Below are 22,189 nucleotides of genomic sequence, written 5' to 3' on the forward strand. Positions count from 1 at the left end.
CGTTTATCATTTGGACCTGAAAGTCTTTAAGCTAAACAAACACATTCCTGCTTCTTTGGTATAAGATGAAGGCCAGTCTTATGTAGTCTGTGAAAGCTGTGAAGAAGCTAAACTGTTAGAGAACTGCAGGCAGGCACCTACAGGGGGCTGGCTGCCGGGCATCCCTGTGATACTAATAAGCTTACGGGCACCTTCCAAGGGTGCTATGGTGTGGTCCTCTTTGTGTTTCTCTTGCTTTCCATTCCCTGCAGAGGACTTCCAGTACATAGCTGCACTTTCCAAGGAGGCTCTGAATTCTTGGAGCCTCCAGACTTGTGGTTCTTGCTAATTGTACATTAGGATCACTGGAGAAGTTGAAACATGGGCACACAGGCTCCAGCACCAAATCTTTTCAACAGGAGTCGCTTCGATTGGCTTGGACACAAGAGCCCAATAGGTTTCCAGGTGGTTTTAATGTTCATGAGAGTAGAGCTATGGTGCCAGCCAAAAGGGCCCTGGGCTGTCCCCTTCACTGTGGCTACCTTCTTGGGCACAGGGTGAATGCAGATAAACCCAAATTCCTGCTTCTCCTCACTTGTGGGCAGCCACCTGGTGTGCACATGTGAACTGCCCACTTGCCACCTGGCTGGTGGCCCTGAGCTGAGGGCAGGTCTTATAGCTGTAACCTGATCTTATTTTTCCCTCCCTCTCAAAAAATATGCCTGAGAGTCTTGTTTGCTTAATTCATCCTCTGTCTATCTGTCTGTCCTGAGAGCAGAACAGACAACCTAGGGCACAGTCCTGGAGCAGCTGTCAATCTGCCCTAACAGGAAACTCTTATCCAGGCCAGGGGGTACGGACAGTGTGTCTGTCATGGGAAGCTTTTCTCCCTGTTGGGTGGTCTCGTGCCTGCTTGTCTGACCCACGACTAGGAGTCTTGCACTCAGGAAACTTGTTGCTGGCAGATGCCCTGTGGCACCTGTCTGGCCCATGTCCAATTTATACTATCTGACCATTGCTCCCAGCACCTGACCTTGAGTTCTCCCTATTGTCTGGAGGAAAACCTGGCTAGGCGTTCTTCTGATGGAAGGTGCAAGTTCAGTACACTACCGTGATAATTAACAAGGTCAAGGATACTGAACTGCAGAACTTTAGCAGGGAGTGCACCATGAATTGGGAAGGTTATCTACCTCCCTTGGTCATGCAAGGCAGCAATGAAGAGTTGGATAGAGGAGGGAGAGGGGGAGGAGGTGAAGGAGGAAGAGGAAGAGGAAAGAGGAAAAGGAAGCAGAGAAAAACTAAATTTTCTAGATAAGTACAGAAATGAATGAATTCTACACATCAAACAATGAAAGTAGATTTTAAAAAATTTTAAAACATGTATTTAAATTTCCATCTTCTTCTGGGTGGATATTGGCACTTAGTCAATAAATATATATCATCTTAACTTTTGAGACAATGTCCTTTTAACATAATTAATTAAAAGTAAATTAAGGCTGGGGATTTAGCTCAGTGGTTCTGGTGCTTGCCTCGCAAACGCAAGGTCCCAAGTTTGATCCCCGGTACAAAAAAAAAAAAAAAAAGTAAGTAAATCAAATAGACTCTGTCAAATGCCAAACAAGGAAAAATATTTCACTTGTACATTGTTATATCTGATTGGTTTTGAAGTTCACTTTGTATTATAACCTGTATGATATAATCTAAAATGAAATGGTCTTATAAAACCATGTTTTATTATATGCTGAGAGCTTATTAAATGATTTTAAAAGTTCCTAAATGGGTTCTGGGCATCACGTGTTCTGGAGTGTGTGGTTCAGGATACAGAGGCCAGGGCACAGGAGCTGGAGGGTAGTGCTGACTTGAGCAGGGCATCCGCTACGATGAGTGTAGGTACTTGGGCTAGGCCCAGGGGAGCCACTGTGCCTGAAGCCCAGAGAGCCAGAGGGGTAGTAAGGGTCCAGGTGAGGCCACTGATATGTGCAGATGTACGCAATCTAGGTGGTAGGGAGCCTGGGGCATCATCTCTCTTTCTTCACCATTTTTCTCTCTAAAAATGCCATTGATTTAGATTAGTGATGGCAGACCTTTTAGAGCTTTTAATGATAACAAACAGCTGGCTATGACACACATGCCATAGGTTTACCATCACTGACTTAGACCAGTGACTGGAGCAGACAGATTCAGTAAGGGCTCTTCAGAGATGGTGTCTGTGCAGTATGAAAAGAAGCACTGAGCCACTCACTGGGGACAAGCAAAGGCTCCATACTCAGAGCTCAGTACAACAAGAGAGGTCATGTCATCTACAACTTGGCAAAAGCTTGTTGGCATGCGTAAGAGCTAGTGGGCTCTAGTTGGGAAGGGAGGCCTCTTGTGCACCCTGGCTGGAGGCTGTTGGCCTGGTGAGGCTGGGGCAGCCAAGTGGACATAGGTGTCCTATGTGGCTGCTTTTCCTGGTTGATCTGAAATTGGATGTGGGCACAAAAAATCAGGGAAGTTGTCAGTTACTAATCTGTCCTGGTCATTTGGGGCTGATGGTTACTGTGGCTATTGTTTAGCTTTCTGGGTTGTCACTGGGGACAGCAGAATGACCTCCTGTGGGTCTGACTTTGAGCAAAGTGGCTTCTGGGGCACTATGGTAGGTTGGAGGTCAGGTTTCTGGGCAGCTACTGGAGGTTTGAGATCTGACTTCTATCTTTACATATGATCTGGCCCTTGCACATTGCATATTTTGTCACTCACCAGGCACTACATTTTCTCCAGCTGTTAGAAGCATCCTTTGTTGGTCTTTTTTTTAAAGTCCTGTGTGTCTAGCATTATGTCCCCCTGTCTTCTGTGACATGTGTGGCTGTCCAAGATGTTTGCTTGGCATACAAGCCATGGGGCTCTGCTCATAGAAGGAGTCTTCAGCAGCTTCAGTAAATCATGGAGACTGGAAGAAATCACACAACTGTCAGAAAACAGCAAATTCCAGCTACAAGAGATTCCAAGGGAAGATGGGGTAGGGAGCAGTTGGCAGGGTGTTGTTTACTGCCTCAGTGGCCCTTTGTTCAGTAAGCCCAAGCTCCAGCAGACTGTTGAACCTTACCAAAGGGAGGCAGAATGACAAGGGTGAGTTTTTTTCTTGCCTGATGGTGTACTGAGGTTTGAATGTGTCCCCAAAGCCACGTGTTGGAGGCAGAATCTCCAGTGCAGGAGTATTGGGAGATGGTACCTTTAATGGATGATCAGGTGACTGGGTACAGTGGGGGACATCTGTGGTCCTAGGAACTAAGGAGGCTGAGGTGAGAGGATGGCTAGAAGCCATGAGTTGGAGACCAGCCTGGGCCATTCAGTGAGACCACAACTCAAAACACAAACTAAGCTCAACCAAAAGTCCTATCATAGGTTAAAAATTGAAAGGCCACAAGGGCTGCACATCAAGAATTGATGTCAAGGAATGGGCCAGCTACTGCCAGAGAGGGATTCTGATAAAAGGGCAGATTCCACCTTTGATTCCCTCTCTGGCACCAGTGCTCTTGCCCTTCTGCCAGGTGAGGAGGCAGCATGGAGGCTCTCACTGGGTATGGTACCTACTTGTGGACTTGCCAGCCTCCAGAACCCCAAGTCAGATCAACTTGTATGTTTGTAAATCCCCAAGTCTTCAGCATTCTATTATAGTAGTGTAGCCAGTCAGCTGAGGGTTCTTTTGCTCAGTTCAGATAGAAATCCTAAATTGGCAAAGTACAGCTCTGCTAGCAGTCCTGATACTAAACACTGCAGGGTGCTAACAACTGACACAGCCAGCTGCTGGTCACTGCTGCTGCTGGCCACTTTCATCTGATGCTGGCTTGTGCTGAACAGCATAGACCAACTCTGCTGGATGCTGGTCTCTGCTGCTGATCTTTGTTGACTGGTGTTTTCTGGAGCTCTTCAGGCCTACCTGCCCCTAGTTTTTATTGCTCTTTCTTTTGAGACAACTACTCTGTGCACGCTGTTCAGGAAAAGAATCCTGATTAGATTTATAGGACCTTTGAAGCTCAGCTACCAGAGAAATAAATCACAAGTGGATTTATAGGACCATGAAAGCAATTTTTTTTTTTAATCTTAAAAGGACCTGTGCTGAAACACAGTGGGCTCAGTACTCTGGAGGGAGCCTTCCTAGACTGACCTGAGAAGTGTGCCGGGAGTGCTGCTTATGTAGCAGCTGCAGGCCTGTGATTGGCCCTAGAGAGTGTGAGGATCCAGGACAGCAGTTGTCCTGGAGGTGATTCAGTGAGGAGGGCAGGGCAACATGAGCTGTTTGATTGACAGTGGTTGCATCTCTGGGAAAAATGGCAGAGCTGAAACCAGGGAATCATTGGGAAGGCTAGCTGTGTTCATTATAGCTAATTAGGGTTTAGGGAGGTTGGGGATGTGAGCAATGAATTCACTTCTTTCCCTCTCTGATCTTGACCATGTCTGGGTGTCGCCCTGCCTTTTTCCAGGGGTGGCAACAGAATCTAAATTGGAGAGAGCCAGGGAGAGGCACTGCAGGTGACAGCTGAGCTATTGTACTCATGTGGGAATAGCCTGGGGGCAGTGGCTGCTAAACAACCAAGAAGGACACTGGGGCCAGTTGTCTTAGTCAATGGGGAGAGAGTGAGGGGGTGTGTGTGGAGTGAGGGGGTGTGTGTGGTGGCCAGTGACTGAGCCATGACCCCCTCTGGCCTCTGGGCTTGGGGAAATGGGAGAGTTGGGTTCTTGTCTGTCTCAATAGCAGAAAACAGACTAAGAAGATACCATGTATATTTGAGCTTGAAGATCCTGGGAAGATTTGGTATCATGCAGGATAACAGATGCAGGACTCTTGTATTTTAAGGGTTTGGTTATTTTCAGCACTGTCTTTCTTTTTTGCCCAGTAAAGAAATATGGCTCAGCCAAGGATGGTGATGCACACCTATAATCTCAGAAGTAAAGGAGGCCAAAGTGGAAGGATCCTGTGTGGGCAACTTAATGAGACCCTGTCTCAAAAAAAAAAAATGTCTGGGGATGTAGCTCAGTGGTAGAATATTCCTGGGTTCAATCCCCAGTACCCCAAGAAAAGCATAGCTCAGATGTGAGTAGGCAAAATAAGTTTTGTTTTTGGTAACACTGAAATGTCTATGGGTCCAGGGTCATGAGTGTGAGGTGCCCCCAGGTAAAAGGCAAAGCAGGCCCTGGGGACCAGGCTGGGGAAAGGGTCACAGGGCACAGGATTCATGCCCCCCTTATGTTCCCTTACTTTATGATTTTTGTACCCACATTTTGTTTGTTTGTTTGTTTTTTTGGTACTGGGGATCGAACTCGGGTCCTTGCGCTTGCGCAGCAGGCGGCGAAACCACTGAGCTAAATCCCTGGCCCTGTACCCACATTTTGGCCAAGTTACTTTGTATGAGATCCGAAGAACAAATTCAAGTTCAGCATTCTCTCACAGCTCGAAGAATTGGAAACTGTGACCTTAGCAAGGTCACTCTCTGGGTCTGGGTTCTTCAAATGGAATTCCAAGACAATCATTAATAAAACCCCTTCCTGGATTATTGGGAAAGTTAGAGGAGACAATCCACATATGGAGAATATTGTCACTGTGAAATCGGGCTCTCGGAGATCAGTCTCAGGTGAAGGAAGAACAAATCCAAGTGACCATCTTGCTATGGGAATTTGAGGAGGTAAACATGAATGCACAGATATGGAGGGGAAGTGAGAGTAGAAAAAGCAGCGCGGGTGACATTAGCTGTGGCTTTAGCATACACCTGACGTCTTTGGTCATGTGGTTTGCAGATAAAATATTCTGACACCTGCTTTCAAAGACCCAGGAGGATCTCACGTCCCTTCCCCGACTGAGGAGTGGGCAGGGGCACGTGCCATTCCATTTGGCAGATCCTTCCCTGCACATGGGGTGCACACACACCCTCCCACGGCCCATTAGCTGTTTGCTCATGGGCTTCCTCCAGGCCCAGTTGCCTTTCTGAATTTTGTTGCCAGCTCTTGACCAGTTCAGCAATCAGGGAAGGCCTCACTGAGCAAGGTTTGCCTCCAGGGCTTGGATGTGAGGTCAGGATGCTTATAAAATACTAAGTTGGGCAGTGTAGCATTTTATCATGGCTTGAGTTTTGATAATCCCTGTCTCTTTGGAAATTCACTCATTCTGCACAAATGAAATGTTCACTTCTATCACCATGCAGTTCCCCAAACCTTAGGCCTCAGGATCAGGGAAAGGCCATGTTTTAATGAACTGTCTCTTCGGTGTTTTGTAAGGACTCTGACCTCTAGAGCGACGATGGGCAGCAGGGCTCAGAGGACACATTTCCAGCATGGCTGTTTCATGGACACTCCACCATGTATGTCACTCTTCCCCGATGTTCTGAGTCTCTTTTCTCTGAACGATGTGTAGGAGGAAACAGCACAGTGTAAGCATCCTGCTTGTTGTCTCTGGGGCCAGAGTTGTTGCCCACCCCATTGTCCAAAGTGGCCCAGCAGAGAGGTCAGGGTTCCCTCGGCCCAGCCTGGTAGGAGAGTGTGACACTGCCAACCTGGACCTGGCTGCTCTGCCCCATGTACCATACCCCTGGGCAGGTCCTCTTGCCAGCTCCCCAAGAACCTGGGCTCCCACTGGGTTCTCTGTGGCATCCCAGGGCAAGGGGGCTCTACCCCAGCTACTGTGACTAATCATTGTTTAGAACAGGCAGCTCCTGTCTGAGCGAGGCTTGGTGTGCTTCTGTTTAAGACTTGAAAGCTTTCAGCCTGCTGTCCTGTGGCATTACTGGGAGTATATTTTGCAAATTGGTCTAAACCCACCAGCATTTGGGGTACTACACTTGGTATAGCTTCTTTGTCAGTCACCTGCCTCCTCCCACCTACCTTTTGCTTTTTAACTAGTGTTCCTGCTTCTGCTTCTGGAAGTCTTACATTCTGTCCTTGTGAAACCTGCCTCAGTCTCCCCTCTGGAGCATACTCTCTTCTCTGACTCTCCCAGTGTACCTTTGCCTATTCTTTGTGATGGATCTTGTCCCCTTTATTTTGTGGTCATTTCCTGAAGGGCAGGCAGAGCCTTGTTCTTTGTACTACTTGCTGTGTTACCAAGTACAATGATAGACAGTTTCAAAAGATGATTCTCGCACCATGGGATCAGAAACCATAGATGTCAGTGACAGAATTATGTGCTGGGTGTTCAGAATGCCCTTAAGGTGGGAAAACATTCTGTAACATTTTTCAACATTTATATCAGTTTGAAATCTTCCCATCAAACAGTAATAAAAGAAGTAAGCAGCAGAGTTTAGTATTTAAGAGGGGAGGAGGATTCTGGAGTTATGTTTGAGGTAGAAACTTGCCCTGTTGTTTATTGCTCTGTGACCTTCAGAAAGATATTGAATTCTCTAGATTTCAGTTTTCTCAGCTGCAAAGTAGAGATAACCATGTGTATTTCTGTGAACATAAAAAAGCACCAGTGTTTTATATACTACAAAGAAAGAAAAATTGCTGTCAATTAAACAATGATACAATGCTTTTTGTGGCCAAGAATTTTCATTTTATACTTACTGAAATAACTCTTTTAGATGTATTTAGGCTTTAAAAAATCACATACCTTTCTTTAGAAGAGAAAATACAATGGTTAAAGTTTTTCTAAGTTATCTTTGTCTTCACATTCAAAGGGTTTTTGAAACATTTATGGGTTCAAAGTTTTTAGGAATGATGTTTTCTCATGTTACATCCTCTGTGCCCTTGGACCTATTGAGGGTGCAGTGCCCCCCCCCCCCCCCCCCCGTAATACTGATTTCTGTAAGTCTCTCTGCCAAGGTGCTAATACCATTCATTCAAGGTTTGTTTTTTTTTTTTTTTTTTTTTTTTTTTTTGTGTGTGTGTGTGTGTGTGTGTATGTATGCATGTATTTATTTTATTGAGCCCAGAAATTTGCACTAAGCTACATCCCCATTTTATTTTGAGGCAGGGTCTTGCTAAGTCACTAAGTTGCCCAGGCTGAGCTTGCATTTGTGATCTTCCTGCCTTGATCTCCCAGAATGTTGGGATTATAGGTATGTGCCACCACGCTTGGCCTATTCATCAAGTTTTACATGTGGGTGCTATCCTGACCTTACAAATCCACATCCACAGAAGATTTTCAGTCAACAACAAGAAGTGGTCCTGAAGTGATTTGTGTATTGAAACACCGGGGCTGACTGCCTCCCCTCTAATGGTTCTAAGACACATCTTATTTCAGAAATGCCAAACTGTTATAAGAAAAAATGCATCTTAGAGTTGGCAGTGTGAGGAATAACCTACCTCCCAAGGTTCCTATCTGTTTTGTCATTATGGTTACAGTAAAGTCTGATCAAATGCAGTGGAGTTTTCCAGTAATGGTAACTATTATTTATGGAGCATGCATTAATGTGATATATTTATTAATTTTTTGCTTAATTTTCTTGTTTAAATTTTCCCTATTTTTCCTTTTTACCGAGGTATGATTTGCATTCAATGAAATGGACAAGTCTTATGAGTACTGTTCTATGAACTATGGCACCTGTGGGTTTTTTTGAGACAGGGTTTCACTCTGTATTTCAGGCTGGTCTGAAAATCACTGTGTAGCCAAGGCTGGCCTCAAACTCTCCATGATCCTCCTGCCTCAGCCTTTTGAGTGCTGGGATTACAGGTGTACCACAATGCCTGGCAACATGTGTTTTACTAACAGCCCTACCAAGACAAGTACTGTTTTTATCACCCCAGAAACATCACCTGCCAGGTATTATCCCTCCTTCTCAGATGACTGTTCTGGAATCTTCTACCATGGACTAGTTTTGCCTGTTTTAGAATGTAATGTCAGTGGAATTTGGTGGCATTTGGTTTTTGCATCTTTTCTTTTGAGCATCATCTGTGTTGCTGCATGAAGCAATCGCTTGTTGCCTTTTAATGCTGAGTGGTCTCAAACTGTGCAGACGTGCCACCATTTTTGTGTTTTCCTGTGGATAGACATGTAGGTTGCATCCAGATTTAGGTTTTCATAAGTAAGTTACTATTAACTTTCAAGTGAATGTCTTTTTGATTACATGTTTTCCTTTCTGTGATGTAAATACCTAGAAGTATGGTTGTTGGGTCACGGGGCGGGGGGCATAAGTTTAACTTCATGAGAAGCCAGCAGAGCATTCTCTGAAGGGTTGTACTGTTTTGCATGTGATAGTTCTGGCGGTCCTGGGTCCCCCAGTATTGGCATTTTCAGTTTGGCTCCTTGGAGCCATTTGAATGAGTTTGTAGTAGAATTTCCATGGTTTTAATTTGCATTTTGCTGATGACTGATGATGTCAAAGACTTTCCCATATGCTCATCAGCTTTTTTGTGTATCTTACTTTGTAAAATGCCTGTTAAGTTCTTTTTTGGCCCAATTTTCAATGGTGTTATTTGAGTTTTAATTGTTGAGCTTTGGGATTCAAGTCCTTTGTCAGATATATGTGAAGCAAATATTTTCTCCAAGTTTGTGACTTGAATACTCATTTTCTGAGTGGTACCTTTTCATGAACAGAAGTCTGTAATTTTGATGGAGGCCCATTTATCAATTCTTTTCTTTTATAGTTAGTGTTTTTTTGTATCCTATGCAATGTTTTTGCCTACTTCAAAATCAGTAAGATATTCTCCTATATTTCCTTCTAGAAGTTTTATAGTTTTAACTTTTCTAGAACCTCTGATCCATTTCTAGTTGTATTTTGTATATGGTTTGAGATATAGCCCAAAGTTAATGTTCTCCTTATGTAGTTGTATGAGCATTATTTATTGAAAATACTGTCTTTTTCTCATTGATTTGCTTTGCACTGTTGAAAAACAGTTGACTGAATGAGTAAGTGATTTTTGGATTTATTCATTCTATTCCATTGATCTAGTTTTCTTTCTGTATGCTGACATCATACTATGTTGATTTATGGTAGTTATGACTTTAGTCTTGAAATTGAGACTATTTATGGATTGCTTTGGTTTATCTAGGACTTTGCATTTTCTTTTCTTTCAAATAAGCTGATAAATTTCTACAAAAGAGCCTTATGAAATTTTGATTGGGAATGAATCTGAAGAAAATTGAAATCTTTGTAACACTGAATTTTCTTATGTATATTTATATTTTATCTTTCTGTTTAAGTCTTTACTTTCAGTCAGTTTTTTTAAAAAGTTTTCACTGTAGTGCTCTTGCACATATTTCTTTAAATTTATCCCTAAGTATTTTTAGATTTAAAATATCTTATAAACTGTATTTTAAAATCATCTTCCAATAATTTGTCAATATTTAGACATACATTGATTTTTGTACATTGACCTTGTATCCTGTTAAATTCAATGTGCCATATATTTTGCTTAATGCTTTACAGAATTTCTTTTATATTCTTGTAGCTACTTATGATTTAGACATTATTGCAATCATATTTTATAAAATGGGTGTTATGGATGCACTGATTTCATTGCTCCACATCTCACAGTTTGAGAAACAGGAGGACTAAGATTTTAATTCAGGCCTGGTCTGACTCCACAGCTTAGTCCCTTTCTACCGTGTGTAATAAATTACACTTTGACATTTGGATATTGAATGGCATGATATCCTGTGGCTTTCATGTGTCCCAAAGAGACATTTTTGTGTCATTCTTTTTACAATGTATGAATCAGCCAGCGGAAACCCTAACACAGACATACCAAGAACAAGGTGGTGAAAGGAAGAATGTGTTTCAGTTTAAGGAGCGTAGCGCTTTTCTGGCTCCTCAAGAGACTGCTGTTAAGGAAGCTGTGCCTCACTGCAGAGCAGGGTCTCTTTTCCCATGCTGCAGACATGCCTTGGGTACCACTAGTTCTTCATGTTTGCAGATGCTACAATGCCTGTCTCCCTCCTTCTCTCCCGCACTGTGCTGTAGGAAGCCATTTCTGCACAGCCAAGGACCTCACGGAGGAGATTCGAACCTTGACCTCAGAGCGAGAAGGGCTGGAGCCCATCCTGAGCAGGCTGTGGGCACTCAGGTCTAGGACTGCAGGAGAGCTGGGAAGCGTGGTGGAAGACCACAGCCGGCTGACAAAGGAACTGCAGCTCCAGGAGGCTGCGCACAGTGAGTAGCACCAAGTGGGACCCTGAGGGAGACTGTTTGTAGTGTTTATTGCATCCTGTGGCCAGGCAGAGTTCTGTGCTCCAGGTGACCTCAGTATGAAAGGCATCATGGAACACAGCCTTTCTTATGGGGGACATCTTTGGCAGGAGCCTCATCAAGTGGGATGGAATTACCTGTTGGCTGTGGTTTTGGTATTCACATGTGACTTCTTCTGTCCTCCACCCTGTCCTCCACTCTGTGTTTGCTAATGGCCTTGTGATAATGTGTTTCTTTTCTTTTTCCTTTTTAAAATTTTATTTTATTGGTACATTTTTGGTATACAATGTAATGACATTCATCATTGGAAATTTGCACCTTTACATAATCTCTCTTCGTTCTTATTTTTCCCCCTTCCCCTGCCCTCCCTTCAACCCTTCCATCCCTCCCTATTTACAAAGACTTTGTTTCCATTTTTTCATTTTCTCACATTAATTCCATTTCCTTCTTTCCTTTCCCCTACCCCTCCCACTTCCCCTTCCCCTTTGCCCCTTTTCTTCCTATTTCACATTATCTATTATACCTTTTAGTCCTTATTTACACTTTCAGTTTCTCACACTAGAGAAACTATTCAGTATTTACACATGTGTGTCCTATTTATTTCACTTAAGAGTATCACTTCAATGTGCATCCATTTAGCTATAAATGTCTCTAATTTCTCATTTTTTTATGGCTGAGTAGTACTCCATTTTACTTTAAAAACCACATTTTCTTTATTCAGTCTCCAGTTGATGGGCATTTGGGCTGTTTCCAAGTTTTAGCTATCACAAACTGTGCTGCTATGAACATGGGTGCACATATATCACTGTGGTATGATTCTTTTAATTCTTTGGGGAAGATCCCCAGCAGTGGAATAGCGGGTTCAAATGGTACTTCCAGTCCTAGTTCTTTGAAGTATCTCCATACTGATTTCCACAGTGCTTGCACCAGTCTACACTCCCACCAGCAGTGGAGCAGTGTTCCTCTTTCCCCACAGCCCCACCAGTATTTGTTATTGGTTGATTTCATGATAGCAGCCATTCTTTCTAGAGTGAGGTAGAATCTCAGTGTTGTTTTCATTTGCATCTCTTGAAGGACCAGTGATGTTGAACATTTTTTCATATGTTTATTTGCCATTTCTACTTCTTTGTGTGAGAAATGTCTGTTCATTTCAGATGCCCATTTTTGGATTGGGTCTTTAAATTTGGGAGGTCTGATTTTTTTTAAGTTCTTTATAGATTCTAGATAGTAGACCTTTGTCTGAGGAATAGCAGGTGAAAATTTTTTCCCACATTGTGGGTTGTCTCTTCACACTACTGGTGGTTTCTCTTGGTGTACAGAAGCTATTTATTTATTTTTTGAAAAATTCTTTTATTGGTACATTTTAGGTATACAACACATTTACATTTCTCATTGGGAACTTGTGTCTTTACATGATGCATCTTGGTTCTTATTTTTTCCCCATTGCAGAAGCTTTTTAATAAGAAGAGATCCCACTTATTGATTGTGCTAGTTCATGGACAACTGAGGTTTTGTTAATAAAAATCTTTTCCTACACCAGTGTCTTCAAGAGTTCTTCCTAAACTCTCTTCCAGCTGGTTTAGTGTTTCTGTTTTAATATTTAGATATTTAATCCATTTAGATTTTAGTTTAGTGCACGGTGAGAGATATAGGTCTAGTTGTAGTCTTTGGCAAGTTGAAGCCTGATTTTTCCAGCACCATTTATTAAAGAGGCTGTCTTTCCTCCAGTGAGGGTGTTTGGCTCCTTTGTCGAAGATGAGGTGGCTGAGTGTGTCTGGAGTTGTTTCTGCATCTTCTAATCTGTTCCATTGATCCTCGGGTCTGTTTCTTTGCCAGGACCATGCTGTTTTTATCGCAGTAGCTTTGTAGTATAGTTTCAAGTTGGGGATTGTGATAACCCCTGTCATGTCTCTGTTGCCTAGAATTGCTTTTGCTATTCTGGGTCTCTTCTTGTTCCAAGTGAATTTTTGGATTGTTTCCCAAAGTCCGTGAAGCATGCTGCTGGGATTTCAATTGGGATTGCATTGGATTTATATAGCTGTTTTGGAAGTATTGGCCTTGTGATAATTTGGAGCTGTCACTCCCTTGGCACAGGTCTTGAACATTTTCCTTACTTGACATTATCTTACTTTTGTCCCTTGGCTCTGTTTTCCAGTCTGTACAATGACAGACCGACTCTGGGAAATTGAGGAGAGGCCATGGAGAGGCCCTTCTGTGTGTGCTCTTCTGGGGTTCCACCCCCCTAGAGTGGTGTGGACAGTGCTAGTGCTGCCATGCCCAGTGTCTGCATGTTGGAGGAGCCAACATGTTCATGGGCTCTTCCTGCTCTTGTCCAGAGAACAGAGGTCACCTTGAGGGCTGCACCCTGAGAGCCTCAGAAGATGCTGATTCAGTCCAAACTGAGATAGTGAAAAGCCATTTCTTAAAAAATGTGAAGAATTTCTGCTGATTCAGTTTCTAATATACAGAATGAAATCATTAGAAGCAAATTCAGATTTAAAATAGATCCTGAGACCTGTTTTTCCCTGTTAAGATGAGGAGAATAACATCTGTCTCAGTGGCAGACTCAGTGGTGTGGATCAAAAGATCCTGGTCTGCACATGGCATGGGTGTGTGCGTGCACGTGTGTGTGTGTGTGTGTGCACGCACGCATGTTCGTGTCCATCTTTCCCCTTAGGAACTAGATGGTGCTGGGGGGCAGAGGTCATAGATAGCGTAAGATGATCACTAAATAAATATTTTATATTCGGAGAATGAAAGAAATATATGTATGAATAAATGATCATATTAACAAAGTCTGCTCATCTAAAAAGAAATGAGAAAAATAGAATATTAGGAACCAGACTTGCAATGGGATCTTTGAAAATATCCACAAATTGATGTACATGAAAATTAGTCTTTAAAAACCAAATACACATAAATTCAGCTAGTGGGAATTTGGTATGTCATTTTAGGATGAATAAAATTTGTTTTAAAGGCCCCGCAAGTTGTGTAGAGAACTGTCTTCACAGAGTTTGAACCAAAGAGAGTGTGTTCTGTAGCTATTGTGAGCCTCAGGGATGGACACCCGAGCTGGCTCAACAACCCAGAGCTTATCTGTTTTTCTTTTCACTTTTAAAGGTCAAGCCTTGTTTTTTGCCATGCATGATAGAGACTGCACGTTTGAGCCTAAATAATGTACTGAGAAATGATAACATATTCACAGAAGACATGGCCCGTGATAGGAATGAGCACTGTAATATTTTAAGTGGATTGTTTAAATATGCATGAACAATAAAAACTATAAATTTCTTTTGTGGTGTCACAATTAGATTTTGACATGATGGGGAATAGATTATATCTAAGAATAGAGAAGATGTGAACAGATTTGAGCATAGTCCAGTAATATTTTCATTTGAATAGATGAGTTGCTGAAAGCCATTAATATCTCTTTTTTAAAAAAGGATTGTACAGTATTCTTTGAATCTCATCATTGTCACTTCTCTAAGTATTTTCAAAATGATGAATAAAACATAAACACATGGAATGAGAGATTGTTACCACGGATGGTTCTCTACTGCAGATGGTTCCCTGAGTGTTTCCTGGTGGATTTTGCTGGATCAGCTGCCCTTTTCCCTCATGTGAATTTACACATGCTTCAGGCTGAAGCTAATTTTTAAGCAGTCAGAAGAAACTTGACTTTGGGTGACCCAAATTAATAATCCAGGATTGGTGAGAGTGTAGGAATCAAATGCATAAATAAAAACAAATGCCTGAGCAACTTGAAGCTTTTTGTCTATGGGAGTGTAACAGAACTAGGCCAGAGTCCATATGCAGCTACTTTTGGATTTTGAGAGTTAACTATTCAAAAGGAGCTCTGTGTTTAAGTTTAGAAGTAGCTCAAGTACACAGGAGAAGTCTGCATATGCATCTTGCTGGTGTGTGTGTGCACTGCGACTCTCTATGATCTTAGATAAAGCATTTTAAAATGAAACTAAGAAATGAACAATGTCTAGGATTCTTATAATGTTTTGATTTCCCATGGTTACAGAATGCAGCATTCGGGGGGGAAAGGCAGTGCAGGAATGGAAAGCAACTCTGGAAGTCAGGGACCCAGACTCTCCTATTTTGTTCTTCTGGTCTTTTGGTAGGTGATGTTCAGTCCGAGATGGCTGACCTGGCCACTTGTATGTCCAGGTCCTGCTGTAAGGAGTAAGCACAGCTATCCCCTTTAGGAATTGATGCACACTTCTACTATTGCCACATGCCTGTGGGCTTAATCTTGGTATATGGTGACACGTAATTGTAAGGGTGGATGGAATCCATCCTTACCCTGGGCGGTCATGTGTTCTGCTAAAGTTTAGAGTCTTGATTCTATAGGAAAAGAGATTTGTAGACTGGGGGATCAGTTAACATTGTTTCTTGTATGGAGAGCTCCATGAACCTGCCCCACTCATCACTAGAGATCTCACTGTGTCTTATGCTCCTTGCTTGATTGTGGGTCCTCTGGGGACAGAGTACTGTCCTTATGAGTCATTAGATCACTTCAGGGTTTAGCATGGTATGTTCTAAAATAGTAAATACACTATAAATATTTGTTCACTTCCTGGGACCAGATATTTGTTAACAGGAAACAGAAGTCCTTTTTTCTTTATCTGGATTGCTGATCCAGACCTTGGGTTTTCTGCTTCTTTATTCCTTTCTAGTTTAATGAGAGGTGATAAGTTTGAGTGTCTTTCCTGGAAGATGACTGAGTTGTGTGAGTTGGATATTCGGATTGGAGTGTCAGCAGACAGAACAATATCATAGAAGAGGAACTAAAACATGCAGAGGTCTTAAGAATAAAGGTAGATAGCATGCTTGAATCTATAGCCATTTGTCCCTGTGACATAGTCCCTGTGGAGGGGTGAGAACGAAGTGTGCCTTACCTCCCACCAGCAGAGCTGATAATTTTGGGAAAACATACTTGAATCCTCAGCAGTTGCTCCCCTCTCCTGAGTACTGGGAATTGAACCCTGGGCCTTCACATGGAGCTGGATTTCTAGCCCTTTTTGTTTTTATTTTATGAAGTTTTTCTCTTTTTATGAGAGAAGATCTCATTAAATTACCAAGTTGCCCCGTCTGGGTTTGAATTTACAGTCCTCCTGTCTCAGCCTCCTACAGTGCTGTGATTATAGGCAGAAGCAGTTTTATGTATCGTGAAGCCAGAATAAAATGCGATGTATCTTCCACCCCCTAAATACTAATGGAAATTAACTATGAACTTTTAATGAGTATGGATTTCAATTTTTGAAGAGAAAGAGGGGTAAAAAGATCGGTAACATTTTTAGTTTGCTACATCTGCTTTCCAGAAAAGAGACAACCTTGAGATTTAGATAACTGCTTTCCATCTCCTGTGTATAAGTTGTTAATTTGTATTGTGCTTTATTAATATTGTTGATTTTGCACTGTAACTCAGATATAAAGGCAGCCAACGTCAAGGAGAGAGATTTAATCACAGAATAATCAGGAGTAGAATTTTAAATAGGACATCATTAGCATGATAATGAATTTCCCCCTCTCTACCAGCTGCCCAAGTAGAGAGGACACTGCAGAGGAAACTCAGGTCTTCAGCCCCAGGAGCTGTCAGAGTTCCCAGTAGGGGACCATCAGCTGCTTAGAGGGATTCTCAGTGAGATCAGTGGTGGGTTTCTTGTTTCTGGGAATGTGGATGGAGGTTGTAGCCAGCTCGATTCTCTTGCCTTTCAGTGGCCAGGGGAGATGGAAAACATCTGAGGGTAACTTAAGGGTGGCCGGGAGGGGAAGCAAGTCTCTTTGTATGATATGAACTAGCAAGGCCATACATCCACAGTGACATGATCCTACTCTTCTTGTAGATTACCTCATAATTGTTTTTAGCTTGAAATAGCTGATAAAAGGAAGTATGATGTGCTGAGGGGGAGATAAAGCTCTGAAATCCTTCTCGCAGAAGTCTTCAGTTTAGAGATCCAGCGAGTTACAAGTTCTGCATGTGTAGACAGTGATTTTCTCTACATTTATTTGATAAATTTAGAAGAAACTTTTAGATACATTAGAACAAAGGAATTTAAATCTGCCTCTCTCTCTCTCTCTCTTCTTGGTAAGGGTGGAAAGAAATGGTGAACTGGAAAATTCATTGAACAAAGAAAAACAGGACAATTAACAATAAAAGTAAAATTTAAAAAATGGAGACAGAAAACAGTGCTAATGACAAGTGTTCATTATTTTGATTGAGAATATAATGTGTTAATGAGCTTTCTAGATGCCAGAGCAAAAATGACAGTTGAAGTATGGACTGTCTTCCTTAAAAGAGGACTCCACAAGCAGGAAGTCTTCAGGGAACACGGAGTGGGGCTAGATGCTTACGGACAGGTTTCTTGAGAGCATCAGGTAAAGCCTCAGGAGCAGACTCATCACACATGCAGAGCACTTTCCACCTTTGTCCAGAAACTGAGAAGGGCTGGCTTCATAGCAGCATAGGTGTAGACTGTGAAGCTGTGCATACATTGTAGATGTGTGGGCAACATGCAGGTTTTTAAGCTGATTTTAAAAGTGGTCACCCTAGGATTCTCCACATTTTCAGATGAGTTGGGTTAAAGTCTAACACCATGAGGTAAATCAGGGAGACTTGGACTAAGGATAGTTAAGAGATTTAGAACATAAAAGGGAACCTGGGGAACAAAATCTACAGGCTCAATGTCATGCCTTTCCTGAGTTTCCACTAGTCCTCGAGGCAGGCAACTTGGCTCCCATGGGCCCGGGTGGTGGCAGTGCTCTTAGGTGACCAAGACCATGAGCTCTGTGTGTTGACGGTTACTTAGGAAATGTTTCTAATCTGCCTTTCTAAGTTGGAAATCCGTGTTCACTTAGTTAAAAAAAATATGTTGAGTGGGATCTTTTGGAGGAAAACTTTCTAAACATTTCAAATCTTTTCCTTGGGAGTTTTTATTGGGCCAAGTGTTCATATTTTTCATCATTTACCTTTGATTCACCTTATTAATTAATGTATTACTTTCTCAGGAGTCTGGTTAAGAATATGTTTGCATTTTTAATTTCTCTTCATTTTTTCCCTTTCTAAAGATATCCTTGCATCACCAGTAGTATTGTTATTTTTCTTTAGCCACCTTTGCCTGTGAATTTTTTTTTTTTTGTTACGAGGGATCAAACTCGGTACTTTGTGCTTGCGAGGCAGGTGGCGGAACCACTGAGCTAAATACCTGGCCCTGCCTGTGAATTTCTAAACTTGAAAAATTTGTAATTAACTTCCTTCCTCATTTATTAAATGACCCTTTGGGAGATACCGTAATGTGGTGCAAGAAGCCTGGATGAGGATGCAGGGGTCCTCAGCTTCATTTCAGTCCTGCTATTCTCTAATCATGAGCACAGCACTGCCATCGATTGCATCACAACAGGATGTTCAGTAAGTGCATGATCTTCAGCAAGGCACTGAGTTTTCTGAGGCTCAGTTGCTTCATAGTTAACAGTAGAACCAGATCTTGAAGTCTTATTTCCACCCGTCTATCCCTGTATCCATCCCTCCATCCCTCCCTCCCTCCTTCCCTCCTTTCAACAAACATTTACTAAGTGCTGACAATATGCCAGCCATCGTGCTAGGCCCTCATGATCTGGAGATGCATTAGATGGTGCCCGAGGTCACCATTTACTTCAGTCCCTTCTGAAATTCCATAATGCTGTGTTCATTTTGTTCTCTTTTCTCCATGCTTTCAAATACTTCCAATCTCTTTTGCTAATTTTTATCTACATGAGTTTTTAAGAAGTCCTTACTATTGTTACATCCTTTTCCATCTGCTTTCTGCACTCCAGCACCACTTTAGCCGCACACTCAGAGGTGGGGATACAGTGATGGTTTTAATTGCATTTCATAAATCACAACAGGCAGCTTTGTGACATGCTGATTTGTTTAGAGCTGAAACTTGACTCTATGTAATAGAACTGGTACATGTGTCTCATCTGCCAGATTTTCTGCTTTGTAGATTGTTTCTGGCAACCAGTACCTCTCTGAGTCTGTGTTCCCTATGGCCTGGGCTTGGGTACCACTGGTTGGTATGCACTCTCACACAAACAGTCACATTGGATCCTGAAGAGGAAGCCAAGAGTGGTGGCAAGGGGAGCTCCATGACTCTCCCAGAAGACCCCTCAGGCTGGGGTTGGGTGAGACTCGTCTGCCATGTGTGTTTCAGAATTTCACATCCCTGCTCATTGTGCACTCAGCTCTGCTTTCCTTTCCCTGGTTCAAGTGCCTGAGGGGGAGTAGCTCAGTGTGTTTTGAGCTACCTGAGCAACTCATGTTTTAATGTCAGTATGATTTGAAAATACATCATTATTATTTTTATTCATTTATTTTTTAAGTTCATTGGTATATTTTAGGTATACAATACAGTTACATTTATCATTGGTACCTTGTACCTTTACATGCTATATCTTGGTTCGTACTTTTTCCCCATTCCCCTGCCCTCCCTTCATCCCCTCCACCTTTCCCTATTTGCAAAGACTTTGTTTCCATTTTTTTCCTTTTCTTGTATTTTTTCTTTTTCCTTCTTTTCTTTCCCCTACCCCTCCAACTTCCCCTACTCCTTTAGAACTTTACTTCCTATTTCACATTGTCAATTATATATTTTGATCCTTTTTTACACTTTTAGTTTTTCATACCAGAGAAACTTTTCGGTATTTACACATGTGTGTCCTATTTATTTCACTTAAGAGTATGGCCTCAATGTGCATCCATTTAGCTATAAATGTCTCTGCTTTTTCGTTCTTTATGGCTGAGTAGTACTCCATTTTATAGAAAAACCACATCTTCTTTATCCAGTCTCCAGTTGATGGGCACTTGGGCTGTTTCCAAGATTTAGCTATTACAAACTGTGCCACTATAAACATGGGTGTGCATATATCACTGTGGTATGATTTTAAAAATTCTTTTGGGAAGATACCCAGTAGAGGAATAGCTGGGTCAAGTGGGACTTCTAATCCTAGATGTTTGAGGTACCTCCATATTGATTTCCACAGTGGTTGCACCAGTTTGCACTCCCACCAGCAATGAAGAAGGGTTCTTTTCTCCCCACACCTGCTGCCAGCATTTGTTATTGGTTGATTTCTTGATAGCAACCATTCTTACTGGGGTGAGGTGGGATCTCAGCATTGTTTTCATCTGCATCTCTCCAATGACCAGTGATATTGAACATTTTTTCATATGTTCATTTGCTGCTTTTACTTCTCTGAGAAATGTCTGTTCATTTCAGATGCCCATTTTTGAATTGGGTCTTTATATTTGGGGGGTCTGATTTTTTTGAGTTTTTTATATATTCTAGATAGTAGACCTTTGTCTGAGGAACAGCAGGTGAAAATATTTTGACACATTGCAGGTTGTCTCTTAGCTCTGTTGGTGCTTTCTCTTGCAGTGGAGAAGCTTTTTAATAAGATGAGACCCCAATTGTTGATTCTTTGTGCTAGTTTCCATGCTACTGAGGATTAGTTTATAAAGTTTTTTCCTATGCCAATGTCTTCAAGAGTTCTACCTAATTTATCTTCCAGCAGGTTTAGTGTTTCTGTTTTAATATTTAGATCTTTAATCCACTTTGGTTTTAGTTTAGTGCATAGTGAAAAATAAGGGTCTAGTTTTAATCTTTGGTGAGTTAAAATCCAGTTTTTCCAACACTACTTATTAAAGAGGCTGTCTTTCCTCCAGTGAGGATGGTTGGCTCCTTTGTCAAAGATGAGTTAGCTGAGTATGTCTGAAGTTGTTTCTGTATCTTCTAGTCTATTCCATTGATCCTCAGGTCTGTTTCTTTGCCAGTACCATATTGTTTTTATCACAGTGACTTTGCAGTATAGTTTCAAGTTGGGGACTGTGATACCCCCTGCCATGTCTCTATTGTCTTTTTTTGCTATTCTAGGTCTCTTCTGGTTCTAAATGAATTTTTGGATTTTTTTCTCTAGTTCTGTGAAATATACTGTTGGGATTTCAATCGGGATTGCATTGAATCTGCATAGTAGCTTTGAAAGTATGGCCATTTTCACTATATTGGTTCTTCCTACCCAGGAACAAGGGATGTCTTTCCATTTTCTTTTATCCTCTTTAGTCTATTTTTTCAGAGTGCTGTAGTTTTCATGGTAGAGATCTTTTGCTTTCTTTGTTAGACTGATTCCTAGATATTTTATTTTTTTGGATGCTATTGTGAAAGGAATTGTTTCTCCCATTTCTCTCTCAGTGAGTCTGTTTTTTTTGGTACCAGGAGTCAAACTCGGGTCCTTGCTCCTGCACAGCAGGCGGCGAAACCACTGAGCTAAATCCCCGGCCCCCAGTGAGTCTCTTATTTGTGTACAAGAAGGCTATTGTTTTTTGAGTGTTGACCTTGTATGCAGCTACTCTACTGAATCTATCAATTAAGTCTAGCTGTATTTTGCAGAGTTTTTTTGGTCTTCCATGTAAAGGATCATATTGTCAGCAAATAATGACAATTTAACTTCTTCCTTTCCTATCTTTATTCCTTTTATTTCCTTCTCTTTTCTAATTGCTGTGACTAATGTTTCCAGAACTCTATTGAACAGGAGTGGTGATAGTGGGCATCCTTGTCTTGTTCCTGATTTTAGCGTGAAAGTTTTCAGTTTTTGACCATTTAGTATGATGTTGGCTGTTGGTTTTTCACAGATAGCCTTAATCAGGTTGAGATAAAGATCTTCTAGTCCAATTTTCTGTAGGGTTTTTATCATGAATGGGTGTTGGATTTTGTCAAATGCTTTTCTGCATCTATTGATATGATCATATGGTTTTTGTCCTTGGCTCTGTTAACATAGTGTATTACATTTATTGATCATGAATGTTGAACCATCCTTGCATTCCTGGGATAAATCTGACTTGGTCAGTGTGTATGATCTTCTTGATGACCCTCTGTATTCTGTTTGCCAGTATCTTGTTGAGGATTTTTGCATCTATGTTCATTAGAGAGATTGGCCTGTAGTTCTATTTTTTGGTTGGGTCTTTTTCTGGTTTTGGAATCAAAGTAACACTTGCTTCCAGGAATGAATTTGGCAGTATTGCTTCCCTTTCAATTTCATTGAAGAATTTAAACAGTAGTGGCAATATTTCTTCTCTAAAT

The 22,189-nt window shown here is 41.7% G+C and overlaps 1 protein-coding gene across 4 annotated transcripts in view; it reads left to right on the plus strand.

Annotated features, from left to right (window-relative positions):
• The window catches only part of Disc1 (DISC1 scaffold protein), a 340,459-nt gene that overhangs the window by 124,678 nt on the left and 193,592 nt on the right, over positions 1-22,189 (plus strand). For all 4 annotated transcript variants that reach the window (XM_087181893.1, XM_087181896.1, XM_087181894.1 and 1 more), the window contains exon 9: positions 10,851-11,039. In XM_087181893.1, the coding sequence (XP_087038019.1) occupies positions 10,851-11,039 (189 nt within the window). The remainder of the gene's footprint in view (positions 1-10,850; positions 11,040-22,189) is intronic.

Source organism: Heterocephalus glaber, unplaced genomic scaffold (assembly GCF_053883595.1).
Source record: "Heterocephalus glaber isolate CG9 unplaced genomic scaffold, H.glaber_assembly_v1.0 deba00001472, whole genome shotgun sequence".
In the NCBI taxonomy this organism is placed as follows: domain Eukaryota; kingdom Metazoa; phylum Chordata; class Mammalia; order Rodentia; family Bathyergidae; genus Heterocephalus; species Heterocephalus glaber.